This window comes from Mastacembelus armatus, chromosome 15, assembly GCF_900324485.2.
Source record: "Mastacembelus armatus chromosome 15, fMasArm1.2, whole genome shotgun sequence".
Taxonomy (NCBI): Eukaryota; Metazoa; Chordata; class Actinopteri; order Synbranchiformes; family Mastacembelidae; genus Mastacembelus; species Mastacembelus armatus.
Window position 1 is genome coordinate 20,222,489 of NC_046647.1, and position 26,025 is coordinate 20,248,513.

The following is a 26,025-nucleotide window of genomic DNA, read 5'->3' on the forward strand; positions in this document are numbered from 1 at the left end:
AGGATTTAAAATGTTACTATGGTGAAGATGAGGCTCAAATACTGCACAAACAGTCAGTGGTCTGCATGTGAATCAGACCATTGATTTGTTGCATGTTTTACCCTTATACATTTCACAAAGAAACAGAATTAGAAAGCATTTTTACTGATTTGTTTTGTTGTGCCTTATAATTTCCTACCATTCAGAGTGGCATCTTCAGATGTTTTACCACTAATGAGTAAGTATGCTGATAATTTTGCTTAAAAATGACTGATGTAATTTTTATACTTGCTAGTGAACGCCCTGTCAACTGACAGACTAATTGTTGCAGCTCGTTTGCAAATCCTAGTTCTGCAACAACAAAAGTTAATGCTTAGTGCCAAAGAGCGTTGTCAGGCACTTTTGTGGATCAGCGACCAAGAGAGCAGCAACTCATCATGTGAAAAGATGAAAGAGAGAAGAGAATGAAAAAGTAGATGTTGACATTTAACCCCTCGCTCTGTCTCTGACTCTAATTAGTTTGCGCTGTTGCCTTAACCTGCTGGTCAGCTGATTGCCTTGGGGTGGTGGGGGTTAATGAGGGCAGCCCCCACCATCACCAAACTCTTTCTAACTTCCAAAGTTGACCACAGAACTCAGTAACGCACCATCGACTTGATAAAATGCACACACACATAGATAACTTGCACACCCTCACCTTTTCTAGAAACGCCCAGCATGATATACCATCCTCTATCCCCAGACCCCCACCAGCTCTAGCTCCATTGTTTCCCAGATAACAATAGAGACTCTCCAAGCCTTTTTCCCAAAAAGAAAGCTTTTGTTAAAAAGAAACACTTTAGTGTTGGGCTAAATTGAGGGGGAGGAGGAATTGGTGGTAGGGGGGTGTTTGAGTAGTGGTGGAGGTGGGGGTGCACGTAGAGGTAGTAGTAGGGGGTTACTGAGTCGTTTACATTTTTTTCATAATTGGCGCTGTTTTGTAGCTCCCTAATTACCCTTTGATAATGAGTTGATAATGTAACCAATTAGGTCATTCGTCAGCCAAGTCAAGCTGATGATAATTTTTTTTTTCTCCACCTCCCTCCCCCTTTTTCTTCTTCTTCTTCTTGGGTCTTTGGCTCTTGATATAGCCTGTTAATTAAATCAAATTGTGTGATAGCTGGATCTGATGCTGGCTCTTTTGTTCCCCAGTGAGGCCTTGTACTGTTTCTTGTTAGATATGCGAGCTGCGTCTGGTGGGTTCACCCCTATCTTTCTCCACTATCTGACGCTGGAGGAGGAGGAGGTATCGCACGTCTTTGGCAATAAGCTCATTGTTGTTGCTCAGATGACTAATTAGCGTTATTAAAACGTTAAGTCCTTAACACCTTTCTGATAGAAGTGTTAGTCAAACACACGGCTCCTGAATAACAGGTGTGTCAGAAAACACGTGTCATGTGTTTGCATACCTGTGTGCATGTTCAGCTCATGTCCAGGGATTATGCCTATGTAAATTTGAGAATATGTATTTTGATGTTTACATTCTTGTCCATATGTGGATTTGTGCCCTGTCTCCTTGTCAATATTTGATTTGACTGCGTGGGTGGTGGCAAAGCGTTAAAAGAAAATTACACCCTATTTCATTTTAGCAATAAAAAAACTCAAACTTTATTAGAATTTCTGGTGCTAGTTGTTATTAATGTATCTTTCTTTTCCTGGGGATAACAGTGTGTATGATGTGACATTGCATCTACATAGTTTCCTGCCATTTTAATAACTTAAAAACAAAAAAAAGTCAACTTCAAATTTATCATCAACAATTTGATGTTATTTCCTTATATAACATCAGGCCTCTCTTTTCAGAGCTGCTTTTGGTGTTGATATTTTCTGATCATTCATGGAGAAATTCATCATAGAAAAACAGACTAATTCATTATTCTCCACATATTGAGGTTTCAGACACCACCTTGTGCCACTGGCAAGTTTAGTGTTGTGGTGTTGTAATTTTCACATCTAGGAGAGGCCAAGAATTGCATTGTGGCATTTCAAGTGAAAACCAGTTCAAGATGTGACTTAATAGACAAGAATGCAATATTTTAAGCAGGAAACTTGAGGCAATATTTTAGTAGCTTTCTTACTACTACACCTAAAACTCTGCACCTCTACCTTTTGACACCAGATGCAACAGGTTGCTTCTGCAAAATCATGAAAGGCATTAGCAAATGTGTCCACCAAAATCGCAAATAATAATCAGTGGGGGATGCTGTAAGGATTACTGATTAATGAATTATCACAGTTTTGTTCCTGTTTTATTCCTTCAAATGTCTCAACCTTCCAGTCACACGGGTATATGGTGGTTTCAGTCTGTGCCGACGGAGTATGCTGCATTTTATAACACAACACACTGAGCATGTACATTTGTCGCCCTGCAGCGTTTTCCTCTGGGTCGTAAATGCCTGAAGAAAGTGCAGTCAACACTGTAGGTTCGGGTATGCACTTTCCATTGATCTTGTTTGACAGTAACCCACAGACTACAACTTTACACACAAAGCCTGTCTATTAATGCGCTGCTGTGTACCAGTTCACCTAAACCCTCATTATTGGGAGGTATCCAAAGTATCAGTCGATATTTGGCTCTCAACGTCCCCCACCTCTCCCTCTCCTCTCCTCCCTTCTACTCCCCAAAAATGGCCCACTAAAACACCCCTCTTTATCAGTGTGGTTAGCTGGCGCGCTGCAACCCCTAAAGCTCTTATATAAATAAGATTAGTGTCGCGTTTGAGCGTTGGGGAATAAGAGGTGTAATATCTGATGGTTTTATATGCAGTATTATTGTTATCCCCTCTTAGTCGAGCTGATACTCCTCTTTCTCTCTCTCTCTCTCCCTAGTTCTCAGTTTGTCTCACTCTCATTTCACATTTGTTCATTCGTTTATTCTTTCTCCGGGTCTCTCTCTCCAGATTCAGACAGTATTATGAGGAGCTAAGCTGGAACAAAGCACCTCGGCATCAAATGTTCATATTGTTCTGTTCTGTCTGTCGTACAATCTCACTCTCTCACATGAAAACCCTTGTTGTGAATTTTGCCTTCTTCTTATCTTTTGTTCTCTCTCTATGCTCCTTCTTTTTCTCCCTCTCTTGAAAACCTCATTTCACTGTACCTCCTCCTCACCTGTTTAATCTTCTGCTGCTCTGTTTGTTATCAATTAGGAAGCCTCTCTCATATCTAATTGAGGGGCCATGTGCTCGTTCATAGTGGCTGAATTAGCCACCTCAGTCCTGGGAGCCGATTTAGGTTCTTTTGAGGCCATTTTGTTGTCGGCCATTTTCACATTTCCCCCTAACTCCTCGCCACAGAGGGCAGGCACCACACTATAATTACCCAATCTGTTCCTATTCAGACTCTTCAATTTCAGCACCTCTCTCTTTCTCTTTTTCACCCCCCACCCCCCACCTTTCCTGCCTCAATCCCTCTCTGCTTCCCACCTCTTTTGGAAACCAGCACCCCCTCCTCTTTTTCCCCTCTGGGGGTACAAAAGCTGGGTTACAATATGGGGGCATTAGGGCCGGGTGCAGGCTCAGCTGGGGGCTGGCTTTAGGCAGCTGAGGGTTATCCATGGCGAGCCCTGAGTCACGGCACTGATGTCCTGTGATGTCGCTGAGGCGGAAGACTTTCCTTAACACGCTGCACCCTTTGATGGGCCCTCAGGCCCTGCACTTGCCAAAGGAAACCCTGCGACCCTGAGTAGCCCCTTGTTGGGTGCCAGGATGAGGGTTTGATTCATTCGTAGTTCAAGCAATTTAAGAGGCTGAATGTTTAGTCAGGGTGTTACAACATATAGTTTAAAATTTCCCCTCTTTTATTTACATTACATTCACACTGGGAGCTGACCAGTACATTCTCAACCTGGCAAAATAAATATTGTCTTTTTCATTTACTTCACAGCCATTCTGGGGGATTCAAATCAGTGACATGTCTTCACAAGACAAATGTCTATACTGTCATGCTGATCAGCGACGCGGTTTACGTATCATGTGAAGTCCTGATTCATCTCACATTTTGCTGTCAGGATATGCTCTTTCAATTTAAAGAAAGCAAATGTGATCCTATGAATAGTGATATGGTCCAAAGGGAAAATATGAGCTGTGCTCCACGTCTATACAGCCGACGTGACTTTAACCTGCCTAACATATTTTACTAAACAGACAAAAATGTCTTCTAGCTTCCATAACACACAATTATGCCTAAAATATTATAGTATAGTATTATAGCATGGCATTTTGTGGTTAATATAAAAATAACAAGAAATCCAAATGATAAGCAAGTTTATTATAATCAAAATGTAAACACTAGGGAAACTGGATGTCTGATAAAAATGCCACTGCCAAAAAACTTCACAAAGTGAAAACTTTTTTTTTTTTTTTCCAAAAAACAAATGTGTTTTAGTTTTTTTTTTTTGGCTTTGAGTAGTTTATTTCCTTAGTGCACTGCATTGTTAGATCACAACAGCACATTGGGCCATTAGAGACATAGTCTTAATTAATTCAACTGTTCTATTACAGAAATGCACAAAGTGTGAGAATGATTTTTTTTTTTTCCTGTTTCCGTGGAAGGTGAATTGATCTCAGCTGGGCTTGTAGCTAGAGCACCTTAAAACAGGATGTCTGGTGCAGTGTGGATATTAATGACTAGTATGGCAGCCTCAAGCTTTAAATCAACCACCCTCAGTTGTCATTTACCAGTGTTATCTCTCCCTATGGCCGTGCGAGACTCAAACAGGGAGATACACAGGATACATGCTGTTTCCAATATTGTCACTGGCTGATATAGTAATATGCTCGGCTGGATATGTTTCTCTCTAAAGAGAGAATACCAGCGTTTCTGAAAGGTGAACAGTCCCTCGCCTCCTCTTCTACTTTTGAAATATGACAGATAACATCCTTCGTAGTTCAAAACGGAAGAGACGAGGGTGTGTGTGCGTGTGTGTGTGTATTGGGTGGGGAGTGCAAGCAGGCTCATTTTAAACTTTTTTGAGGAACCGGCATTTCATCCAAACGGTGCTTCTTCTGATGTTGAGCTTCAAACGGCTCATTTTTTTCTGTCATTTCATCTGTTTCTTCCTTCTCCCGCCAAAACACCGCCCACACCCCTCCAGAAAAAAAAAAAGCCCTATTGTCATCGGAGCCTAGATTCATTTTAGATTAACGTTCATGTTTCTTTCTTTCTTGCATTACCTTCAAAGGACCTCCATTATGTTGCCAGCGATAAGGGCGAGGTGGTGCTAGCAGATGTGGCTAAGAGGAAAGCTAATGAATTTGAGTTCCAGGCCATCGCAGGCAACGGTAAGAAATAATCCTAATGTCTAACCAAAAATGACACCAAATGTTATGTCTCTGTTATGTCTCTTTACGTCTGAATCGTGAGGTGGAACTTGATAACCTCAGTAACTGACCCACTCTGACACACTTTTCTGACATGGAACACCTGGTATTTTCTCAGGCTCTCACCCTTGTTTGATAGCACCAAGGGGAATTAAATCAGATCATGTTTGACAGAGTAATATTCATGTAAAACTCACACAACCTGTTGCCTTTTTAAACACTGTCATCTTTTAGCAATGATTAAATTTAAGACAAGTCTGACAAGTCGTGATTATATATTTGCAAAATTAATAGACAGTGAAAAAAGTTTGCGTACCATTTACATAATCACCACCAATACAAATGACAGCTTGCCTTAACAGATGCTTTGTTATATTTTTGGATGTAAAAAGGGAAGGGTAAAGTGTTTAATATCAGACTAATAAAATACTTTATACAGGGACCATTTTTAAGGGACCAACAAGGGGACTGAAAGGCCCAGTTTTGTTGTTAGTTAGCTGTGCTGCTGCCCTTTGACAAACACTCCCGAAAGCACATACCAGAGGGGATCAGGCTGAGTTCCTCATTATACACACACACACACACACACACACACGCATAAACGCAGTTCCTCACAGAGGCTTCTAGGGCCAACGGGTGGGCAGAAAACTTTCAAATTTGTGAGGGCGCTAGATGAACATGTCTGATGAGTCCTTCATTGGTGCTTAAACCACACCAGAAGGCGTTCTCTCTCTCCTTCTCTCTCTCTCTCTCTCTCTGTGTGTGTATGTGTGTGTGTGTGTGTGTGTGTGTGTGCGTGTGTGTGTGCGTGTCTCAGACAATCAAATGAGGTGAGAGAGGTATTTAACTGCGCAGTATAAGGTCAACCCCTCAGGCTGAGTGTCTGTGTGTTTGCTGCTGAATGAAAATGAGCATTTGTATAACTGTGAGGCTTGTTTGCATGCTGTTTCTTTCTGTTTTTTTCCTAATGTGATGGGTAACATGCACACTTTTCCTCATAAGCCTCTTAATTATGTCCTCGATGATTTACCTCTATCACCTGCAGCATGTCCTATCCTTGGACAACAGTACTGCAGCGAAAGAGAGAGGAAGTGACAGAAGAGAGAAATGAAAAGGAGAGATGACAGAAGGAAAAGATGGGGGAATGGAGAAAATTAGATGAGGAGAAGGAGGAGTGCAGGTGGAAGAAGGGATAAAATAATCTTGGAAAGAAAGAAGGCAAAGGGAAAAACAAAAATTAAATAAAATGATGAATCTGGACAGAGGTTTGAGGATTTTCAATTTGAGTATGAGAAAAGTAACAAGAGGAAACTTTGGAAATGTGAAAGTATCTTTATCAAAATGCAAAAAAAAGTGCAGTGGAGACACACTCAGCAGTTGAACTGTGACATACAAGTCATGTCACTCAGAAGCTGGGAACACACATTTATGAGGAGTTCATCTGGCCTGGCAGCAAATCAAATCTAATCTACAAATCTTCAAATCTACTGAACATATTGGATAAAAATGGCCATTTCTGGGGCAGAGTTGCCGAAACAATGTTAACTAGCTGGAACTATTGGAACTATTATTTATCATTTGTAGTTGCCGCAAATGACCTCTAACCTTTTTTTTTTTTTTTTTTTTTTGCTTATAAATATGAATTTAGTTACAACTTTTTAATCCCACTATGTAGTATATAATATATATGTATTATTGCAAATATAAAACCTTTTATTGAAATTTGCACAGTGATGTTTTTGTTGGGAGGTGCATCCCTCATAGAAGATCTTTGGCGATTACGAGCACTAGCTTGTAACCAAGTTTAACTCTGGTATGGTATCAGCTTAGCAACAGCTGTGACCTGAACTGATGCTGTTTGTCCTTTTAACCAGGAATAAGAAAGAAGTACGAGAAATACAAAAACCACCAAAACCTAAATGCAACATATTCCGACTTCCAGTGCAAACAGAACGTTCAAAGACTGAACAACAGAGCTGAAGAGATGCCTTCATGCTGAAATGTGTTAGCTCATTAAAGAAAAGCAGAGCATGTTGCACAGTGGATGGAGGACACTGACGCTGTCAGTCATCAGTGATGATGGTTAAACTGATGCCTCTCTCTAAGTGTCTGTGTGTGCTGTACAGTTTTGTGGCAGCATTCAGACACAGCAGATTAACGGAGCAGAAAAGCCAGGTCATAAATAATGAGTGTCTTGCTTCAAACAGAGGCCTCCAGTGAACAGGTGTCTCGCTTTATATACACACACACACACACACACACACAGCATTGGCTGCCGCACAGCACAAGGATCAGCTCTGGCTCCCAACATGTAAACTTACTAATGTGAGTTTGTTTGAGATTTGAGAGATTTGTTTAGTTCCAGATGGCGTAGCAAGTAAACAATATAGTTTCTATTAAAAGAAAGAAATATGAATCAGCATCATTATTTCAACAAATTCAGAGGCTCATGAAGCATCATCTTCAAAATGAACAATTGTTCTCTGCTAAACATTTGCTCTCTTTTGTGTATGTAGAATAAGTCATAGTCAGGAGAATGGAGTCCTAACTTGCCATTGTTATTCCATGCTTTGCAAATTAATCAGGATGATACCTGCCGTTGAAAAGCAAGTAGCACGTACAGGTATGTTGGTCATCACACACATGGTGTATTTCGGTGTAAATTTTTTTACAACACTATAATGAAAAGTGATCGACCCTGTCTGTTTAAACACATGAAGCGTCCTTCCACACTGACTAAACACAGACGCTGTCACCAGTTACATGCTTTTCAAACACCAGTTCCCACGGTGCAGTTACAGTAACCTTTGGCCCAAACTGACAAATTTTGTTTGAACACATGCGAGTGACTGAAGTTTGTTTGCTCTCAGTCATCGTCACACAGTACAGAACAAATTCAGAGTGGCTCTCACAACGTATACATTTGTGTCAATATGTGTACTGTATGTGAGCAGCTGGGCGTGACGTGTCACCTGGGAAGCAGGTCATACTGAACCATGCATGAACCAATCATTCGTAGTAGTCGGTTGTTAAATAAAAATTTGAAGGCAGCTTTTGTTTATATGCATCAAGCTCAAAGAGCCAGTGAAGCCACATGACCTGTTTGAGGTCAGCTTTTTGTTATGAAGGCAAATGCATACTTTTACTGCATATACACACAAAAAACCTTGTCAGATTGTACATTTTACCCACTGTACCCTGTGTAAGAGCTCAACAGCACAGGAGTGAAACAGCTGATATAGGCCATCACCCTCCTGGATTATTTCACTTTAAGAAAACTGGAAATAAAAGTGCATTGAATTGCAGGACAACCACTGAAAGAAGAACCCCATATCATGCTACTGTCTAGATGATTTTCACTTGCTTTCTTAAAAATGACTCAATACCAGACTGAATGCTCCTTTAAGATGGATGTCTTGTACAATACACCAGCATCAGTCCGGGTCTTGAAATCAGATTGGGCAGAGACACCATATTTCAATGCACCTCTTCTTGTATGTATGTGTATCCATTGTAAACCCTTGGCTTGCACACACATGTACGCATAAACATAATAGGAAACATATATTTCCGCTTAGCAATGGTCCCTTTTTATAACACCGTTGGAAATCGCTTATAGCTGTCTGGCTGACAAGTGTGTTGATTTGGATAGATATGGCATTGTGAGAGGAGGAGTAGCGAAAAAGTGCGAGGGAAGGCCTCTTTCTCTTCCTCTCTATCTGCTCTTCTTTTGAGTAGTGTTTTGCCAAGAGGAGAAGCCAAGTTGGTTGCCTGATTGTTCTGTCTCCCCCTCACAAAGGCTGATATGACTGCAGGGCTTTTCAATGGGCAAAGAGACAGGAGCTTTATCAGAAGATCCACTTCTCCACCTCCTCTCCCTCTCTCTGTCTCTCTTTTCTTGGTTGTCATGTTGAAAGCCTGTTAGCTCCGGTGTGTGTTGAAGGAAAGCATTATTTGTTTCCTGTCCTCCTCTCAGCTCTTTTGGTTGCTCAGTTCATACATCTTCCATTAGTGTTTGACGTCTCATATCAATTCAGAAACCTCACTGAAATAACATGTCTATAACAAGATTATCAAGGCAGGATGTCAAATTAACATAAACCTATACTTGCATACATATAGCAGCAAAAAATGATAGGGTTGAGAGCCATACTACTGGCAGACAAAACCTCTACACTCTGGACTGTCCCTCTTCTCTTTGTGTGTGTGTGTGTTAGAAGATCTTCTGAGAGGCAGAAACGATGTGTGTGGTTCTAGCTTTGGAGACCAGCAACCAGAGAGGAGTGCACCAGGACCTTCATACTCAGGCATTCCCACAACACAGTAAGTTACATGTGCTAGATACAAGTTGTGACATATCACCTTTTTAACAGTTTTATTTGCAAGTCCTAAGTCCTGCAGACACAAAGCAGCATTCATTCATTCATATTTCTGCCTGCTTGGTGAATGTAAATCCAATATTCACTCTCTTTTAACTGTGTTTGGGACATTTTAGGCTCTTTAGCTGCTAAATGCGCAACTATGTTCATCAGCTGGTTTTAACTGTGTCTGTCTGTCTGTGTCTTTTCCCCTAAAAACAGCCGCCCGGTGTAGAGAAAACTGCTATTGGAGCAATGAGCTTGAACTAAAACAGTAAAGTTGCAATGGGCTGAATCTCACTACACAGCTCAGGAATACTGAGAAGTGTGTATGAGTGATCTTTCTCTTCGGTTTCATCACTATGGCATACGGTATATTCACAGTCAGTTAACATTAGTCTAAAAATGTTTATTGTAGCTGCTTTAAATTTAAAGAAAATCTGTTAACTTGCTATAAACAAGGCCTACAGACTCCTTTATGTGAGGAAGATTAACTGTTTAACTTTTAGTCGTTCATGCCCCCTCCTCCCAGTGATTTGCCATTGTCTGTATATGAACTGTATGAATTATCTGTGGCCAAATTACCCGAGAGCAGTCTAAAAAGCCTTCACCCCCAGTCACATTGCAAATGTCAAACCCACATCAGTTCCGGGTCTTATGCTTTCAGAGATCCCAGAGCCACATTTAAAACGCCACCACGAGTCCATTTTCAGCACGGTTCAGTCTCCGGAGTGCAGAGCAAACTCACTGTTTCAGGATGATTGTTTAATACACTTGTCTACATGAATGACATGTTGAAACAGTGTGACTAAAGACACAGTAAAATCATCCCTCTCTTTGTCCCTGCCTGTCTCTCTCTCTCTCTCTCTCTCACACACACACACACACACACACACACAAACAGATACATACAAATACAGCCATCCACATCTCAATTATTGTGAGATGTGGTGGTGGTGATGGAAGGGCATTCCTTATGAAACCACAACTAACGTATTGGAGTATTTATATGGGATTTGTATGCATTAGATAAAAAAGCCGCTCTTGTTCTTTTCATCCTCATAGGCTTTTCATGGCTGTTTGACTGTAACTCTGATGACTCTCTGCACCCCCACACCTCCACCCCGCCACTCTGCATTTCTGTAAGCCCCCTCCATCCATCCCAAATCCCTTCCTATCGGCCAATTTAAACAAGCTGGGTCCAGAGAGAGAGAGAAGGAGGGAGAAAGACACTGAGAGAGATGCTCTGTCCTAAGCTCTTTTTAAAAACAGTAAAAGGAATGAGAGGAGGGAAAAAAAGAGTGGTAAAGAGGGTTAGGGCGATTTGGCAGCCAAAAACCCGGTTGTACTACCCCAGGTCTTCCCCTGCACCGCTGACAGAGGCTAAGAAAGCAGATCCCTGAACCTCCCCACAGATAATGGCCACAGAGAGAAAGAGACAAAAGCCTCTGCTTTTTTTTATTGTGCAGTTTCCCCCTTCCCTTAGAACAATTTTATATTGACACCCCCCCCTCCCTTTTTTTTTTTGTAATCTGGTCTCCGATGAAGTTTCATTGTTTCTCATACGAAGCCAATGACAGCTTAGCTGAGATGGAGTAGGGGAGGCATTATAGCGCAGGCGTTCTCCCGTTTGGCTCGCTGAGAAAAGAGCAGAGAAAGAGAGGCAGGCGAGTACAATGGCAGTTTGGGGGCTCCTCGCTGATTCCCACATTCCCCAAATCCGACTCTGTGTGCAGAGAAGTGAGAGAGAACGGGACGGGAATCTGGGAAGCATCCCAACGTTCCTTTGATGGCTGTTGGCCTCTCTTGCTTGTCACGTACTCGTCTGTTCGTGGAGTAAGGAGAATCGAGGCTATTTTTATTTTTGCTTAGTGGGGGCCAAAGTTAATATGAAGCTAGTCAAGAGAAACAGGGAGCCAAGAGTTTGCTTTGACAATATTTAATCGTCAATTTTATTGTATCCATGTCCAGAAGAGGGGGCTCAGAGTCTTGGTGAGGGGACAGCACTTTGTCCTGTGATCACTGTAAAGCAGAATGCACCATAAACAATAGATCACATGTATCTATAATCTGAACATACACGCACTATTGAGAAGACTTGAACATTATTGAGACAGTAGCACCAGTTTAGGTTTGACTGACCGGCTTCCTTCTTCTCAAGTGTTTCACTGGAGGCCACTCCACTGCAAAGTAAATGTACTGTTTGGTGCTGTGCTTCATAGATGTGTTTTAACAGTTGATTTCTCAACAGTTTGCAACAGATGCTACACAGTTTCCTTGTTGTTTTTCAGTGCTGATGGAAGAAGCAGTCAGAGGAGCTTACAACCAGAGAGCGTACACGTGACTGTGAGCCCAGATGTGTTGAGGACACTGAGGCAAACAGCTGCATCCGTTTGTCGTACTTTAGGTAACATGTCTTTGTGTTTGTGCTGGGAGAGTTACAGTATGTAATACTGTAGCTTCACCTGTGGAGGTTAAACAGTCACAAGAATATAAAACAGCAGTTGACCTGGAGATTAGAGATGAGACAGATCAGTAAAAAAGACAAGCTGAAGTATTTACAGACGTCATACTGTATCACTATAATTATTGGTATCATGGCCTACTCAGTTAGTGTGTTAGAACAGAAAAATGCTAACATATGCTTCAATTTCAAAATCTGATAACTGAAAGATTTGCCTTTGGTGGCTTCTTCGTAGTGTACCAGCAGACTAACGTAAAAAATCTGAGCAGTAGCAGGTTTTTGATCAGCCATAATAATAAACCAGTAGCCACTTTTCTTTTCCTAAGACATTAAACTGTGGAAGCACATAAATGTTGTTGCCCTTTGACTTTAAACAAAACCTCCCTCTGTGTTGCTCTTAATTTCCCCAAACTATATGTACCAGTCCTGTTCATCAGTTCACCACCACTAGCAGCGGACACAGATTATATTAAATCATAATATTCATCACGGCTGCATTTTATGCCCTGCAGTAATTCTCCAGCGACATTCAGCCTGTTTTATTCTCTAAACGTAGCCTGAGTGCTCTGCTCTCTCAGTGATGACTAACTGGTCATTTAGGGAAAACACACATTAAGAAAACATCACTTCTTCTGCTGTTTTTCTTCTTCTTCCTACTTTCTTCTCTCCTCCTTCCTGCTCACTTTATTTTAATAATTCCATTTTTTGGGGTGATTAACAATTGTCTCTGCACCAAATCGCTCTGTCATTTGATAATCCAGACTGTGGGCTATTGGAGGGAATTTGTATCAACGTTTTAAATATCTGTATAAGGCATGCTGGGGTTTTAATGTCAATCATAACCTTATTAACTCAGGGCTCAGAGCGAGATAGATCGCCATGAGTGACAACAGTATACATTTGTTAAAACCCAGAAAAGGCAACGTGTCCGACCTACTGAGCGAGCATGTAGGCGTTCAGCTACTTGTTGTGTGTGTGTGTGTGTTTATGTGCTGGAGGGCTGTTGTGTGTGTTGTTATGCATGTCTAATGTTTGGTGGTTGCACTTGATTAAAGTGTCACAGCTGGTTTAAAGGAAGATCTTCCAACACCTTCTGTCTTTTCATTTTGTTCTGCAGGAAGCAGTGAAGGTGACAGAGACAATGCAGATGTGAGTTGATTTACTGAAAACAGATTTTTATTTTCATTATATTTACTGAATTCCTACAGCTGTATATGTGTCTCTGCAGATCAGATAGTGATATCTAGAGTCAAGTTATGTAGTCATATACTGCGGTACAGTGGATCCCAGCTGGGGAAAACAAAATTCTTCCACACAAAATTATGTTTATATAATAATATTTCATTTTGGTTTCCATATTTTGCCTTTACAAGCACTACATAATTTATAAATGGTTTAATGTAGTTACAAGCAGATGGAAGGAATTAAGGTTATTAATTTACGGTATTTGTCAACAAATTCTAACTTCTCCCATCAGGCTTTATTTTGCAGTAAGTGGCCACTTTATTATCTACATCTGTGCAACAGGTGCAACAGAGGTGTTTTTAATATTCTGCCGCTCATATGCACAGAACAATAAAGTGGTAAACCTCAAAACTCCTTGTGGCATTGTACCTAACAGCGCTACCTTAGCCACGGTGCTAATGTTGGTGAGATGACTTTATATTTGTAATAAACCTGGTAAATGTAGCTGCATCTGCTTGTTGGGTGAAAGTTCAACAAATTTGAACTTGTGATTCACCATTTATACCAATGCAGAACTGTCACAATGTGAGATGTGCACAAAAACTGTCTTGGAGGCTGATTTTTCTGTGTTGGTCAGTACAACTTTCAGGTTTGAATGAGAGAATTCATAAAAGACATGCAAGCAGGACAAGCATCTGTAAAATGCAACTTACATTTAGTGTTTAAAAAGGAAATAATACAGTGGTGCACAGTAAAGCTTCAGATCATTATCCAGTTGTGAGAATGAATCTTTGAGGTCACTTAAAACTAAGAAGAACAAATAACTCAATGTGCTGTGAACAAGCTCTTGTTATATTTATATGCTGTTCAGTCTTCTGTTTATTCTCCCTCAGGAAGAAGATGGCCTTGGGACGCTTCATGTGGTTCATTTAGGAATAGTTTGAAAACTTCTTTATACACTCACTAGTTACTTATAATATCATTTATGTAGGAATCTCAGAATCTTATTGGATGGCTCTATGAATGTCTGATCAAAGTAGAACAATACATGAGTGTTATAAATGTCTTATATTGTCAGGTTTTTTTTTTTTTAGACTTGTCATAGTGCATCTGTGAAATTTCAGCTCAGTCAAAAACACTGAACAGCTCCATGGATGTGGATTCAGGTTATTTTCTGTCTTATTGAAGTCTAAACCAAATTAACCTTAACAGAAAAGAGTTACACTGAGTTCTTCCTTTTAAAAGCATGACAGAAAATATTTTAAACCTTGCCATTAATCAGCCTGAAAAAATAAAGACTTCTATTATACTTCCATCACTACTGATATTAAATGTTCCCGGCTTCCACTGTGTGTGTATGTCTGTGTGTGTGTTGGCCGAGATTACAGGCCACAGTTTTATTCATGAATAGAAGCCAACCAGCGACTTTAAAGCATCGCGCGGAGCCCTTTTCCTGAACAGCAGCCATAGCCGTGTCAGAGCTGTCGACGCGCTGCGCTCACCGACTAATCTGACAGCGCCGTGCGAGCCCTAATCCCTCACTGTATCGTAATCTATTTACTTTGCATTCTAAGAGGATTTCCACCAAAAAATATACAAGAAGCGATGTTGGAAATGGACAGAAGATCAGCGAGGATGCTTTTCTGCTCCTTTCTTTTTTTTTTTTGTTTTGTTAGCTTTAAAAAAAATCATTGTATGTTTTTTGGGGAGTCAATCCTCTGCTAGAGGGATGGGTGAAAGGAATTACATTTCTGACTGATACTAATACTTCTCTTATGTAAACATCAAAATGTTATATTTCCCTTCTGATGATACAGTCACACTGCAGAGGCTGCTGGAGATAAGTGGCGTCTGTCGTTGCCTTTAGTGCATCTCTTGACACGTTCATAATTTACAAACCAAGGCTGCATTATCTCCTGATTGTTTGACTTGACAGCTTGAATAAAAGCTGCAAAATTGCTTAACAGGCGAACACGAGATCCTCCCATCTCCCTGATGGCCCAAACAGTAGCCTTTTTGACAAGCAAACAGTGAAATCTCCTCTTCTATAATACAGAAAACAAAGTACGAGTCCAAATGCTCTCCTCAGTTACCCTTTAAGCAATTATGTCAGCTTTGTGAAATCATAAATAGTTATGCTTCATTTAAAATGTGGCCAGCAGCTTTATTGTAAAACACTGCCTCACACTCACATCTTTGCCATCTGAGATGACTCGCAGATATAGCCTTATTAGTGGTATTAACATAGTGCGCAGCATGCTGGAGCTATGAAACGGCCTTGTTAACACTTGGAAATGAATCAAGCCTCCAGCACTTGCCATTATCCAGGTTATGTTTTTTTTTCTCTCTCTCTCTCTCTCTCTCTCTCTCTCTCTCTCTCTCTCTCTCTCGTTGCAACAGCTGTGCAGTGTTTCAGCAGAGGCCTTATCATATCTAATGATGCTCCGATTGCCCTGATGCTGTTTCCCTTCAGGGGAGTTTGTATGTTTTATAAGTTTGTTCCACTGATCTTCACAAGTCAGATCTCTAAGACATTATAGACAAATGTGTCAGGACAACTAAAGACATCAAAGAGGCAGGATTACTTACAGCTGAGGTCATTTTCCTGGGAAGAATATCTCTCAGATTTAATAATGTTAAGTTTCTTAGTTATCACTTCTTAAGTTAGTGAATAGGATGTACTTTAGCTAAGATTAAATTACAATTGTTTCATCAAGTCAAGTATTTATTTACAGTGTGAATAACTGTTTGTTATATCTTCATACTCTAACCTGTTTTCACATGGTGACCTTGTGGAGACTAAGATAAATGTTAAGTTCCTGTCAGCTGTTGGTCAAATATTCTTAACTCTGTAATATTTTATTTGTCATATTTTAAATAAATGATTTATAAAACAATGTAATATAGTGGCATGTGTATATATGTATATGTTTATTAATATGTCCAAGTTTGTCATAAATAAGTAACCACCACTGTGTAGAATAACTGTACATTTCTTTCTCTTTAAATGGCTTTATTCTTTCATAGTTAATATACTATATGACATGAAATATTTCCTTATTTTGTTGTAAATAATTGATGATCATTTCCATGTTTTGTCACCTTGATGAAATGTGCACGTAAGTTCACGTAAGGTAAGAGTCAGCACTTTTAATCTACTTTCTTTAATAAGTAAAAAATATAATGTAAATATCTTTAAAGGGCAGAAATTGTCAATTTTGCAGATATTGACATTTTCACACATATTTGCAATGAGATTGGAGGATAAAGTATAGACGAAGCATAATGGTTTATCATTTTTAGGTTGTGAGTCAGGTTTAGATTTTGTACAATCATCATGTTGCGTTTTCTTTAACTGTTACACGTTATTTAATTCCGCTGCAGACAGATGCTGCCATTGTTCCTGACCTGCGGCTTCATACGTGGAGGGAGATTTGCCAAAGAAGAACTAGCTGAATGGAAAAGGAAATGTGGCCAACACTTCAGACAGCAATCTGTTGACACTTGGAGACAACATCGTCCGTGGGAAACTCTAAAGCCTGCAGGCCAAAAAGCCTCCGTTAAGCTCTCCCAGGTCTGAAGTCAAAAGGCAAGTTGTGACTTGGGATGAGGGTCTGTTGCATCTTTTCCAGATGACATAATTCAACCCCTCTTCAAATGCCTTTCTGCTCCTCTCCACCTTTGCCCTGACACAGCTGATACAAGGAACCAAGAATGTCATCAGGACGACTGGGGCGAAAAAGCAACGATCGTCTGTCGTTCTGTCCAAAAAGATGGTACCAGCCAAAGTCTGCATTTCCCATCAGCTACTTCAAAGAAGGAAGGAAGTGTTTGCTCCGCTGACCTCAGAACAGAAAGAGTTTGCAGGTATAAGGTTAAAACATTAACAGTTTGGGAAACATTTAGGCCCCTGATCACCTCATTAGGAAGTTTAAGAAGTGGTGCCTGAACAACCTGTGTCTCAAGCTGACAGCTCTGTTTAGCATGTACTGTTGTTTCTGGTCCTGTAGACCTTAAGGCTTTTAAGGCTCAGTGTCAGTCTGTCAGTTCAGTACTTAGGTCCAGACTGAAATATCTAAACGCTGTTTGTTTGAACTATTCTGAAACGTTGCACCAACATTCATGGCCCCCATCAGACAAGTTTTATAACTTTGGGTGATGCCTTAACTTTTCACCTGCAACCATCAAGTCAAAACATTTTTAATTAATGACATTTTCATAGGTCTCAGCTAAACTTTGGGTTTATTGCTAATTACCAAATGTTAGCATGGTGCATGTTGTTACATGGTGAACATGTAAACATGGTACCTGCTTACATTAGCACGTTAATGCTGACATTCTGAGCATGTAGCCTGTTAATGGATTAAACTAAGTTATTTTCATCATTAACTAATCTGATGATTGTTTTGAAATTTTTTTTTATGTCAAGTTTAGAAGCAAAACTGAAAATCAACTAATCATCCAGGTGCAACGCTGCAGAGGTTCTTAGTGTTCCTCTTCTTTTAAAATGCTAATCAGCTACAGATGGTATGTAACTATGAGCAAACACGGTAACCAGAGCTGTCTGCTTGTGCAGAGGTGACCAAGCTTCCTGATGCACCTTTGTTCAACCCATAACCATGAGTTTGTCTCCAGAAAGGAAGCAGCACAACTAAACCTACAGCTTGCAGAGCGATGGGGAATTTCATGAATGCTCTCTGTGCCTTGTGTCACTGGATTAACTGAGGTGTTTTCATGCCGTCAGCTCGACGCTGTCGACCGTCTGGTAAATTTCCTCATAGGAACCAATGGTACGCTCTCTTTCTTGGAGTCTGGGTGGCGAATTCATTATTGGGGTTTTTTAAGGTAAACTTGTAAAAGACAACCTGCTGCAACTTGAAGTTTAATGTGCACAGACTTGAAAGATGACGGAAGAATAAAAAAGAAAAGAACAAAGGCCTTTCCTAACAAAGCAGAGAAATTGGAGACGGTAGCCCAGATTACACCCATGTTGGTGTACAGTTGACCCCAGATTAACCTCCCAGGTAAATATAATCCTCTTCTGTATCACCTCTGGTCGATACTGGTCGATAAACACACTGGGATGTCAAGGTCTGGCGACAGTCGACAGCCAATGAAAGACAAGTGTGAGGTTTTTTTGTTTTTTTTTTTCCTCCTCTCCTGCATGGAAATGGAAGACGGGAAAGGGAGTTCGAGCATGCAGACTGCTATCAGTGCATCTCCTGGTCCTACAATATCTTTGTCTCACACACACACTTTGACTTATCAAGGCCCGTAAGGTCTTACAAACCAAATACTGGAGGATCAGTCAGATTTCTGTCTTTATCTTTCTGTCTGCCTCTCTTTCCCAGATACTCATCACAACCACTCATGCAAAAACAGTCCAGCACGGTTCCAGTTCATTTCCTGGACAAGTGTGAACAGAATGTCAACAGTTTCCAGTCCACCCACATTCAGGCACCTTCACCGGAGCAGGCGAGAGGCCAAGAGGTCAACAGTTGACAACAGGGGACATCGATCGTCCCACTGAACGGAGCTTGAAGACCCTGAGCTCAGGTTAGACCAACACTCATGCACACAAGGTTAAAATGATGAAGTGACTCAACAGCGTCCTGTTTTATTAAAAATCAGGTATCAGCCAATCAAAATGTAGCTGTAGGTAAACAACTAACAGTTATTCTTAAGATTTGAATTTATTTAACTTTACAACCTTGACTCCCTGTCGTCATATTAGACGCTTTTCCAAACTTGTATTAACCAGAATTTGGGCAAAAGAACTAATTACATGTAGTTTATGGTCATTTTAAGATTTTCAATATTGGTCAATTAGCTTTAAAAACAAGGTGTCCTCAAAAATCCCGTCGGTTTGAACTCTAACCTAAAATCCTCTTAAAGCGCTTAAGAATGTGAACACTGATCACAAAAAGATGTGCCCTAAACAAAGAGATAAACTATTTTCCTCAGATTATGTCATCCTCTTAATCACTGATAAACCTTCTCTAAGGTAAAGGTGGTTTTTCTTCCCCTCCTGGCTCCTCCCTCAGGTGTGAGGACTTGTGTAAGGGCTGATTCAAAGATGGGAGGAGTGGGATGACCTGTGATTCTTTCAGACTCACTTTAGTGCTGCTGTTAAAATGTACAGTAACACTACACAGAGCTATACTATTAAAGCTTTTTTGAAGCTACTGGCCAACATCAGGCTCAAATTGGGATTGAGTTTCAGTTCTTTGGCTATATGTAAACGTTTGTATGTAATGAAACATCATAGTGGAGTCCTGTAGACTGAGAACATGCAGAAAAGATTTGATCAAGATTTTCTACCGGAAATTTCTGCAAATTTTTACATGTAAAAATAAATGAAACGAAAAAAATCGTTTATGAGGTTCAAACTGTTATTTGAGCAGATTTACTGTGAATTAGCCTACACACACACTACATTCACTTTGTTGTGTGTGTGCGTGTGTGTGTTCACTAGCACTGTTGTAAGTTTCTCTGTTTTGCTCTTTATGTTATTTCTGATCTTTGTTGTTGTTTCTTGTTGTACTTGCCTGTGCAGCGGTTTGGTTTACATGTGACAAGTGAACTGCAGCTTCGCGTCCTCACAGGGAAACTTTAATATCGGACCTTTGTCCTTTTCCAGTCAGAACCGTCCACTCGGTGTTTTCACTGCTGTCTGTGTTTGGAGGGGAGCAGCTGTTTCATGTGCGACCTGTGGCTCTTCAACTCCTCAAACAAGCCCACAAGATTGGGCGCAAATGTTTGTTTGATGCAAATCCGAACAAATCCGCCGCTGTTGGTGGACACTCGCTGCGCTGTTTGCGCGTCTTGGCGCAAACATGTTTAATGTCGGCAGATATTTATTCAGCTGCTTGATTTACATAAGGAGAGAGAGGGCACCCGGCTGCAGCTGGAACACGCTCTGCACAGTGTGTATCGATCCGGGTGATAATGTGATCAGGTTGATTACTGATGATTTTCTAGGATGGATAGCGGTTCTTAACGTGTTTGACGCAAGATGTGACCCTCGCTAGAGACGTCGTTCATCCAAAGGAAACTGTTTAGGTTTTTGAAAACCACCTACAAAACAAACCTGACTTAGTGTTTTTTTTCTTCTTGTTTCAGGTTTTATTGTTTATCTGACACGTTCAGCCAAAGGAAACTCAACCCTGAAGTTTCACTGACGAGCTGTGAGTATTTCCCCTGAATATTTCTTCAAACCCTGCAGAGAAGCAGGACAGATAAATATGTAGAAACACGTCAGTTCCTTCTTAAGTAGCTAATGTCCAAATTTATGACCCTACTGAAGCTGAACTGACAGAAAATGTGTCCATGTAGTTTAATAAGCTTGTGTTAGAAATTAAGCAGAAAAACAAAAAGTTCCCTTTGGATTTTTTTGCAGTGGAACATTTATGGATTAATGAATAGATCAATTAAATCAATCAGCTGATTAGAGCAGCAGTAATGACAGTAAAGAGGCCACTGAACAAAAAAATCACCAAAGTCCGATTCGCTTAATTTCTGTTGATTTGCTTTCTCTCTGTTTTTTATTCGCCTTCATTAGAAGAACGTGCTGGTTTTTTTGGGTGGGGGGTAATTTATTTACACCAGGGCGGTTTTTTTTTTATTGGGGCAATTAATTTACATGAAATCTGTTTTGCCTTATTGCCTCGTCTGCTCTGAGTGCGGCCTTCACTGGTTAAAAAAAAAACATGCTCGTTCAAAACAACCTTGCCAGAGAACTGACGCGATATAATGCGTTTATGCCCGTGAGCACCTGACACGCACTCAGATCTGACCCCCTAACCTGGCCCCACCTACGTAATTACCGCATCAGAGGCAGTGAAATTCCTGCAGGTTATTTTGGAGAAACCAACTCCGGGCGCAGGAGTAATTATCACGCCATTACAGCGCTGCATTCAATTACGCCTCGATCAAATGTCTCCCGGCTCAATATTTAGGGCTTTTTAACGGCGCAGTTTAAAAAGACACTTGGTCACCCTGAAGCAAGGAGACATGTTAGTGTTTCAATTTAAGACCGAGAGGATTAAACAGGGTGCTTTCTAAATCTAAAATGGAAATGCGGGCCTACACGCGTTCACGGCTCCTATTAATTATGGATTCATTTGCATTTCGCCCGTTATAGCCCAATTAGGAGAGAAAAACACAATCAACAAGCTTTTAAAGAAAAGTGGGACTTTTTCTAAAGACTCGACTTTGTAATTGGCTGGTTTACATGCGTCTGAAAACCAAACTCGACTCCCTGTTGGTAATCAAACAGACAGAATCCACTGTGGGAAATAAATATGTCTTATCGGATCTTTATTGGATGAACATGTATGTAGGGGTGGTCGCCTTAAAGTTACATTCAACAATCTCACTGTCATTTTGGAGCTCTAAATCCACATTTCCTCCTCTCCAGAAAGTAAAAATGCTTTGACTCCAATATCAAGCCAAGTGCTGCGGTTAAAACATGTCCAATATCACGACAATGCCCAAGAGAGGAGGTCTGCTGTTAAAATGTAGAGGCTAGAATAATAATAATAGTGATAATAATAATAATATCTGGAAAACAAACTGTCACCTGGACAAATGTCCAGAATAGTTCTGCATCTATAGTTTAGACTTAGAGTTTCCCAAGACATTTCAAATTGCCAAAAACATATTTTCTGAGTAGAACAATGTATATAAAAGCTGAACTTTATGGCCAATTTGTTCTCTTTGGACTATTTGGAAAGATTTACATACAGGATTTTTTTTTCTTTTTTTTCTCCCAAAGTGGTAATAAACAATTTCAAATTCGGAAAAACACCAACTAAACATGGTCACTGTAACTGACCCAAATACATATTTACATATTTCAGCTCCTCAACGTAGCTGACTAAAAATCTCTGTCATCCTAAAATAACAAATTTCAGAAATAAAAACTATACAGGATTTGATTGGGTTGGAGGTAAGAGGGCACTGCAGGCAGTTCCTGTTGGTGCACCAGAGGGGAAATATTCCTCCCATCCAGAGAGCTGGTGGTCAAAGGAGTTTGGTTGAAAAGACTTTTTGTTTTTTTCTTTTTGTAAAACAGTTTGGTTTTATTAAGCATCATCCGCGATGGGGCGTCTTTAAAACCCATTATTATTCAGCATCATGAAACTGCTCCGGATGTTTTCTCTTCACAAGACTTCAGGGCGTTTTTTTTTTTTTTTCTTTTTTTAGTTAAAAACTTTAAAAAGATGTGGAGAATAAGAGGGAGGATAAACAAAGTCCGATTACTGAGCGTTCCTGCTGTTGTCTTGTTATCTCATGGTTCATAGACTCGGTCTTAAAAAAAGAAAAGAAAAAGAGGCAGTACGCTAACGTGGAAAATAAAGAAGAGGGTGCAGATGAGCAGGGTGGGAAGAAAAAAAACAGCTTGATCACAAGACTTGAAACCTCCAGGAGGCCTGGTCTTTGTAGTCCAAGCAGTCTGTGGCGTTAAAGTTGAGCTTCCACGAGGAGGCTGCAGTCTGCTCTTTGTAATCCAGGCAGTCGGAGGAGTTGAAGGCCAGGCTGGAGCCGCCATAGGCCTGATGGTGGTGGTGGTGATGGTGGTGGCCTGATGATTGGCTGATGTGGTGGTGCGGATGGCCAGACATGGAGGAGGCTGTCATGGGGCTGAGCTGGTGGGGGTGGTGGTGGGAGTGCATGGGGGCCAGGTAGGAGCCGCAGTCCACACCACTGAAGTAGGAGCTGGAGGGAGTGGGGTAGCCCTGGCCGTACCCTGGCGTCTGGTTGTAGGACATTGGGTAGGAGGTGGCAGCTGCGGCGGAGCCCGACATTGAACGCTGCATACAGGATGCGTTAGACGGGGGTCCAGGCTCAGGAAGTGGGGCCACAGCAGGAGCAGGAGCGTTTCCAGGGGAGATAGCAGGGCTCCAGATGGAGGAGACGGTGCTGATGGAGGTAGAGGTGCTGCTGAGTGCTGCTGGGCCGGTGTGATTGGTGGAGGAGGATGAAGAAGATGAAGAGCCTGTGCTGGAGACGGCAGGAGGAGTGAACTGGCCGCTGCTCTCGGACCCGGTGCTCTCCCGGGCCGGAGAAGACTTCTTCTTGGGCGGCCTGGCTTTGGCACTGCTGCCGCTCTGCTGCTGCTGGCGACACTTGGCCCTCCGGTTCTTGAACCACACCTACAATCAAGAGCAGCAGCCAGGACTTAGCAACTGTACACACCACCAACCTGAGCATTTCATAAAAACATAAAGAAAAACACTCCCTGGCCGTGCTGGGAGCACATTATGGAGGAAAATTGGGGGTTATTAGCCATCAAGGTTCATTTCCACCCTGGCCCCTTGGCTTGGACCAGCCAGGGGTCTAATTTCATCCCTGGTAGACGGCTCTAAGATAACAGGCTATTGGGTTTCACCACACAGTAGGGTAACTCTAGTGCACCAAAAGGGTAGGATCATGTAGAGCATTTTGTTTCACACACACATTCTGAGAATAACTCAAATTGTGAGAGAGGCCTGCCTTGGTTTTCCCCCCAGTGCCTTTCAAGAGCAGTATTTGTTCAACACTGTAGTACACCAGTAAGTTGTTTGTAGAGTATTTGCAGGGCTAGTCCTGGCCTCTTCATTACAGATCCCATATTTCAGATCAGATTACGGGCTTCACTTTGGCTGCGTCAAATAATGACGAAATAAACAATTCATCTGAAGCTTTTCTACACCAACATGTCCAAACTGAGCAGTATAACAACGTTCTGTTTGAATGACCGGAAACAGATTATATAAATAACTAGTCCTCACCACAATCACTTCAGCAATAACTAATTAACAAACCTAAGCCCAGTTATACTCTGAACAAGATGTTACATATATAACAAGGAGCTTAAATAAAAACAGATAAATAAAAATCAGGCCTGTTCTTATTACGTTAAAATATATGAGCCTTTTTTAGATCATAAGAAACGTTTAGTAATATTTACAAATATTTGTACCTGTAAATATTACTAAACTACACCTGAGTTTCTATCACCACAAATGACGTCATTTTAATTTAAACTGGAGGCTCATTGGTTTGAAATTGTTTATTTTCTTACTTTAGAGACAAATAAATAAAAGTGTTTATTTTCCTGCTTTGGAAATAAATAAATCTTTTTGAGTTCAACAAGTTATTAGTAAGAAGCTGTGGCTCCATATAAATGTAGGAGTTTGGTTCCAGCGTTAGAGGAAATGGTTTATTTTGTGTTTTAGCTGCTGTTGATTTTTGGTGCCATAAAAACTGAGCGTTTACGTGAATAAACGTGTCTGTGCCTGTTGATAGTTAGGCCACATTATTAGGTTTAATCTGGCAGCTTTGTGCTTTTCCTAGACACATGAAGATGCAGAGTTTTTTGTTGTTTTTTTTTCACCTGGACTCTGGACTCCGGCAGGTTGATTTTCAGCGCGACCTCCTCCCGCATGAAGATGTCCGGGTACCGGGTTTTGGCGAACAGAGCCTCCAGGACGTCGAGCTGGGAGCGGGTGAAGGTGGTCCGCTCCCGCCGCTGCTTCCGCGGAGTCGCTGTGGAAAAGAAACCGACAGACAGGTGGTTAATAAAACTTCATCTGTGCTCCGGAAACAGTGCTGCTCTCTGGAAAAGACTGGGAAATAAATAAACAGCTCGAACAGGGTGTCAACAACACTCACCCTATTTATTCAAGTGAACACTTAAAGAATTAATTTCATTTTCTAGTCTGATTAAAAATCATCTGTTCTCAGCTGAAGGCCTAAACACACACACTCTCTCACACACACACACACACACACACACACACACACACTAGTAATTTCAGAAAGAAAGCTAGTTTAAAATTCTCATCATCATTAACAGCAATAAATAAATAATAATAAATAACTGGGTAAATGCTAAGTGTCCAGTTCAAACCTCTTGAGGTCCAGGATCCGGATTAATTATTAAGTTACTGCTGATTCATTTTACTGTTTAAAAATCTCCTTCATTGATTTATATTTGAAGTCATTCTCTTTAAGAGGACTGGGGCTGGTTTACTGGTTCAGACTGGTCCAGTTGACTCTGGCCTGGTGCATTCAAATTAAAAAAAAAAAAAGTGTGTGTGTGTGTGTGTGAGAGAGTGTGTGTGTGTGTGTGTCGGGCTCCTACCTGGGTAGCCCACTGAGGGGTGCAGCAGGTCCATGGCAGCGCCGCTGAGCCCCAGGCCGTTGACGCCGTAGGGGGGCTGTTTGAGGTAGGACATCATGCTACAGGCGGTCACTGCTCCACCCAGCTCAGGCCAGTGGTTCGGTTTCCCCCGATGCTGCAGCTTGACGGGACAGGGGGCCGATCCAAGTCACTGCACACGGGCCATGGGGACAAAAAATAATAATAATTAAAGACACAAAAAGCAAATAAGTAAAAATATAAATAAATAAAACGAGACGTAAAGAGCCTGATCTGAACCGTTTAGACAAGACTAATTATTGTCATCGCAGATTTGGGAAAGTTCTTCATGAATGCGCTAAAATGAAACACCGATAGATTCAGCAGCTCTAATTTTTATTTCGCTCATTACTCCGACTCCAATTATGAGACAACACAAAGAAACAAGCCGGCACGACGATAACGGAGGGTAAAACTATCAGTTGGCTTTTCACAATAATCAGGCTGCGAAACCTGATGAGAAAACTAAAGTAGAGAATAAAATAAAATGAA

At 41.0% G+C, this 26,025-nt stretch overlaps 2 protein-coding genes across 6 annotated transcripts in view; one reads left to right on the forward strand and one right to left on the reverse strand.

Annotated features, from left to right (window-relative positions):
- wdpcp (WD repeat containing planar cell polarity effector) overlaps positions 1-15,784 on the forward strand; it is a 61,979-nt gene extending 46,195 nt beyond the window's left edge. For 3 of the 4 annotated variants that reach the window (XM_026308563.1, XM_026308562.1, XM_026308565.1), the window contains 5 exons: positions 5,201-5,300; positions 9,557-9,662; positions 11,989-12,104; positions 13,279-13,310; positions 14,240-15,784. In XM_026308563.1, coding sequence (XP_026164348.1) covers positions 5,201-5,300; positions 9,557-9,662; positions 11,989-12,104; positions 13,279-13,310; positions 14,240-14,290 — 405 coding nt within the window. In that variant the 3' untranslated portion in view covers positions 14,291-15,784. The remainder of the gene's footprint in view (positions 1-5,200; positions 5,301-9,556; positions 9,663-11,988; positions 12,105-13,278; positions 13,311-14,239) is intronic. The other variant, XM_026308564.1, reaches the window with a different exon arrangement.
- A 6,969-nt stretch (positions 15,785-22,753) lies between these two features.
- Positions 22,754-25,573, reverse strand: otx1 (orthodenticle homeobox 1). 2 transcript variants are annotated; one of them, XM_026309644.1, is made up of 3 exons: positions 25,477-25,573; positions 24,727-24,878; positions 22,754-23,503 (listed from the first exon to the last, which is right to left on the reverse strand). In XM_026309644.1, the coding sequence occupies exons 1-3, from the start codon at positions 25,571-25,573 to the stop codon at positions 22,754-22,756; spliced, it is 999 nt and encodes a 332-aa protein (XP_026165429.1). The 2 variants fall into 2 exon arrangements, with proteins under 2 accessions (XP_026165429.1, XP_026165428.1); XM_026309643.1 differs by having other exon boundaries at positions 24,727-24,890; positions 25,471-25,573.
- Positions 25,574-26,025: the final 452 nt, after the last annotated feature.

Coding starts and splice junctions, on each gene's coding strand:
- otx1 (XM_026309643.1), bottom strand. CDS start 25,573: ATGATGTCCTACCTCAAACAGCCCCCCTACGGCGTCAACGGCCTGGGG. Junction 24,891..25,470: donor AGTGGGCTACCCAGGTAGGA/GCCCGACACACA, acceptor TGTCTGTCGGTT/TCTTTTCCACAGCGACTCCG. Junction 23,504..24,726: donor TGCCGGAGTCCAGAGTCCAG/GTGAAAAAAAAA, acceptor TCTTGATTGTAG/GTGTGGTTCAAGAACCGGAG.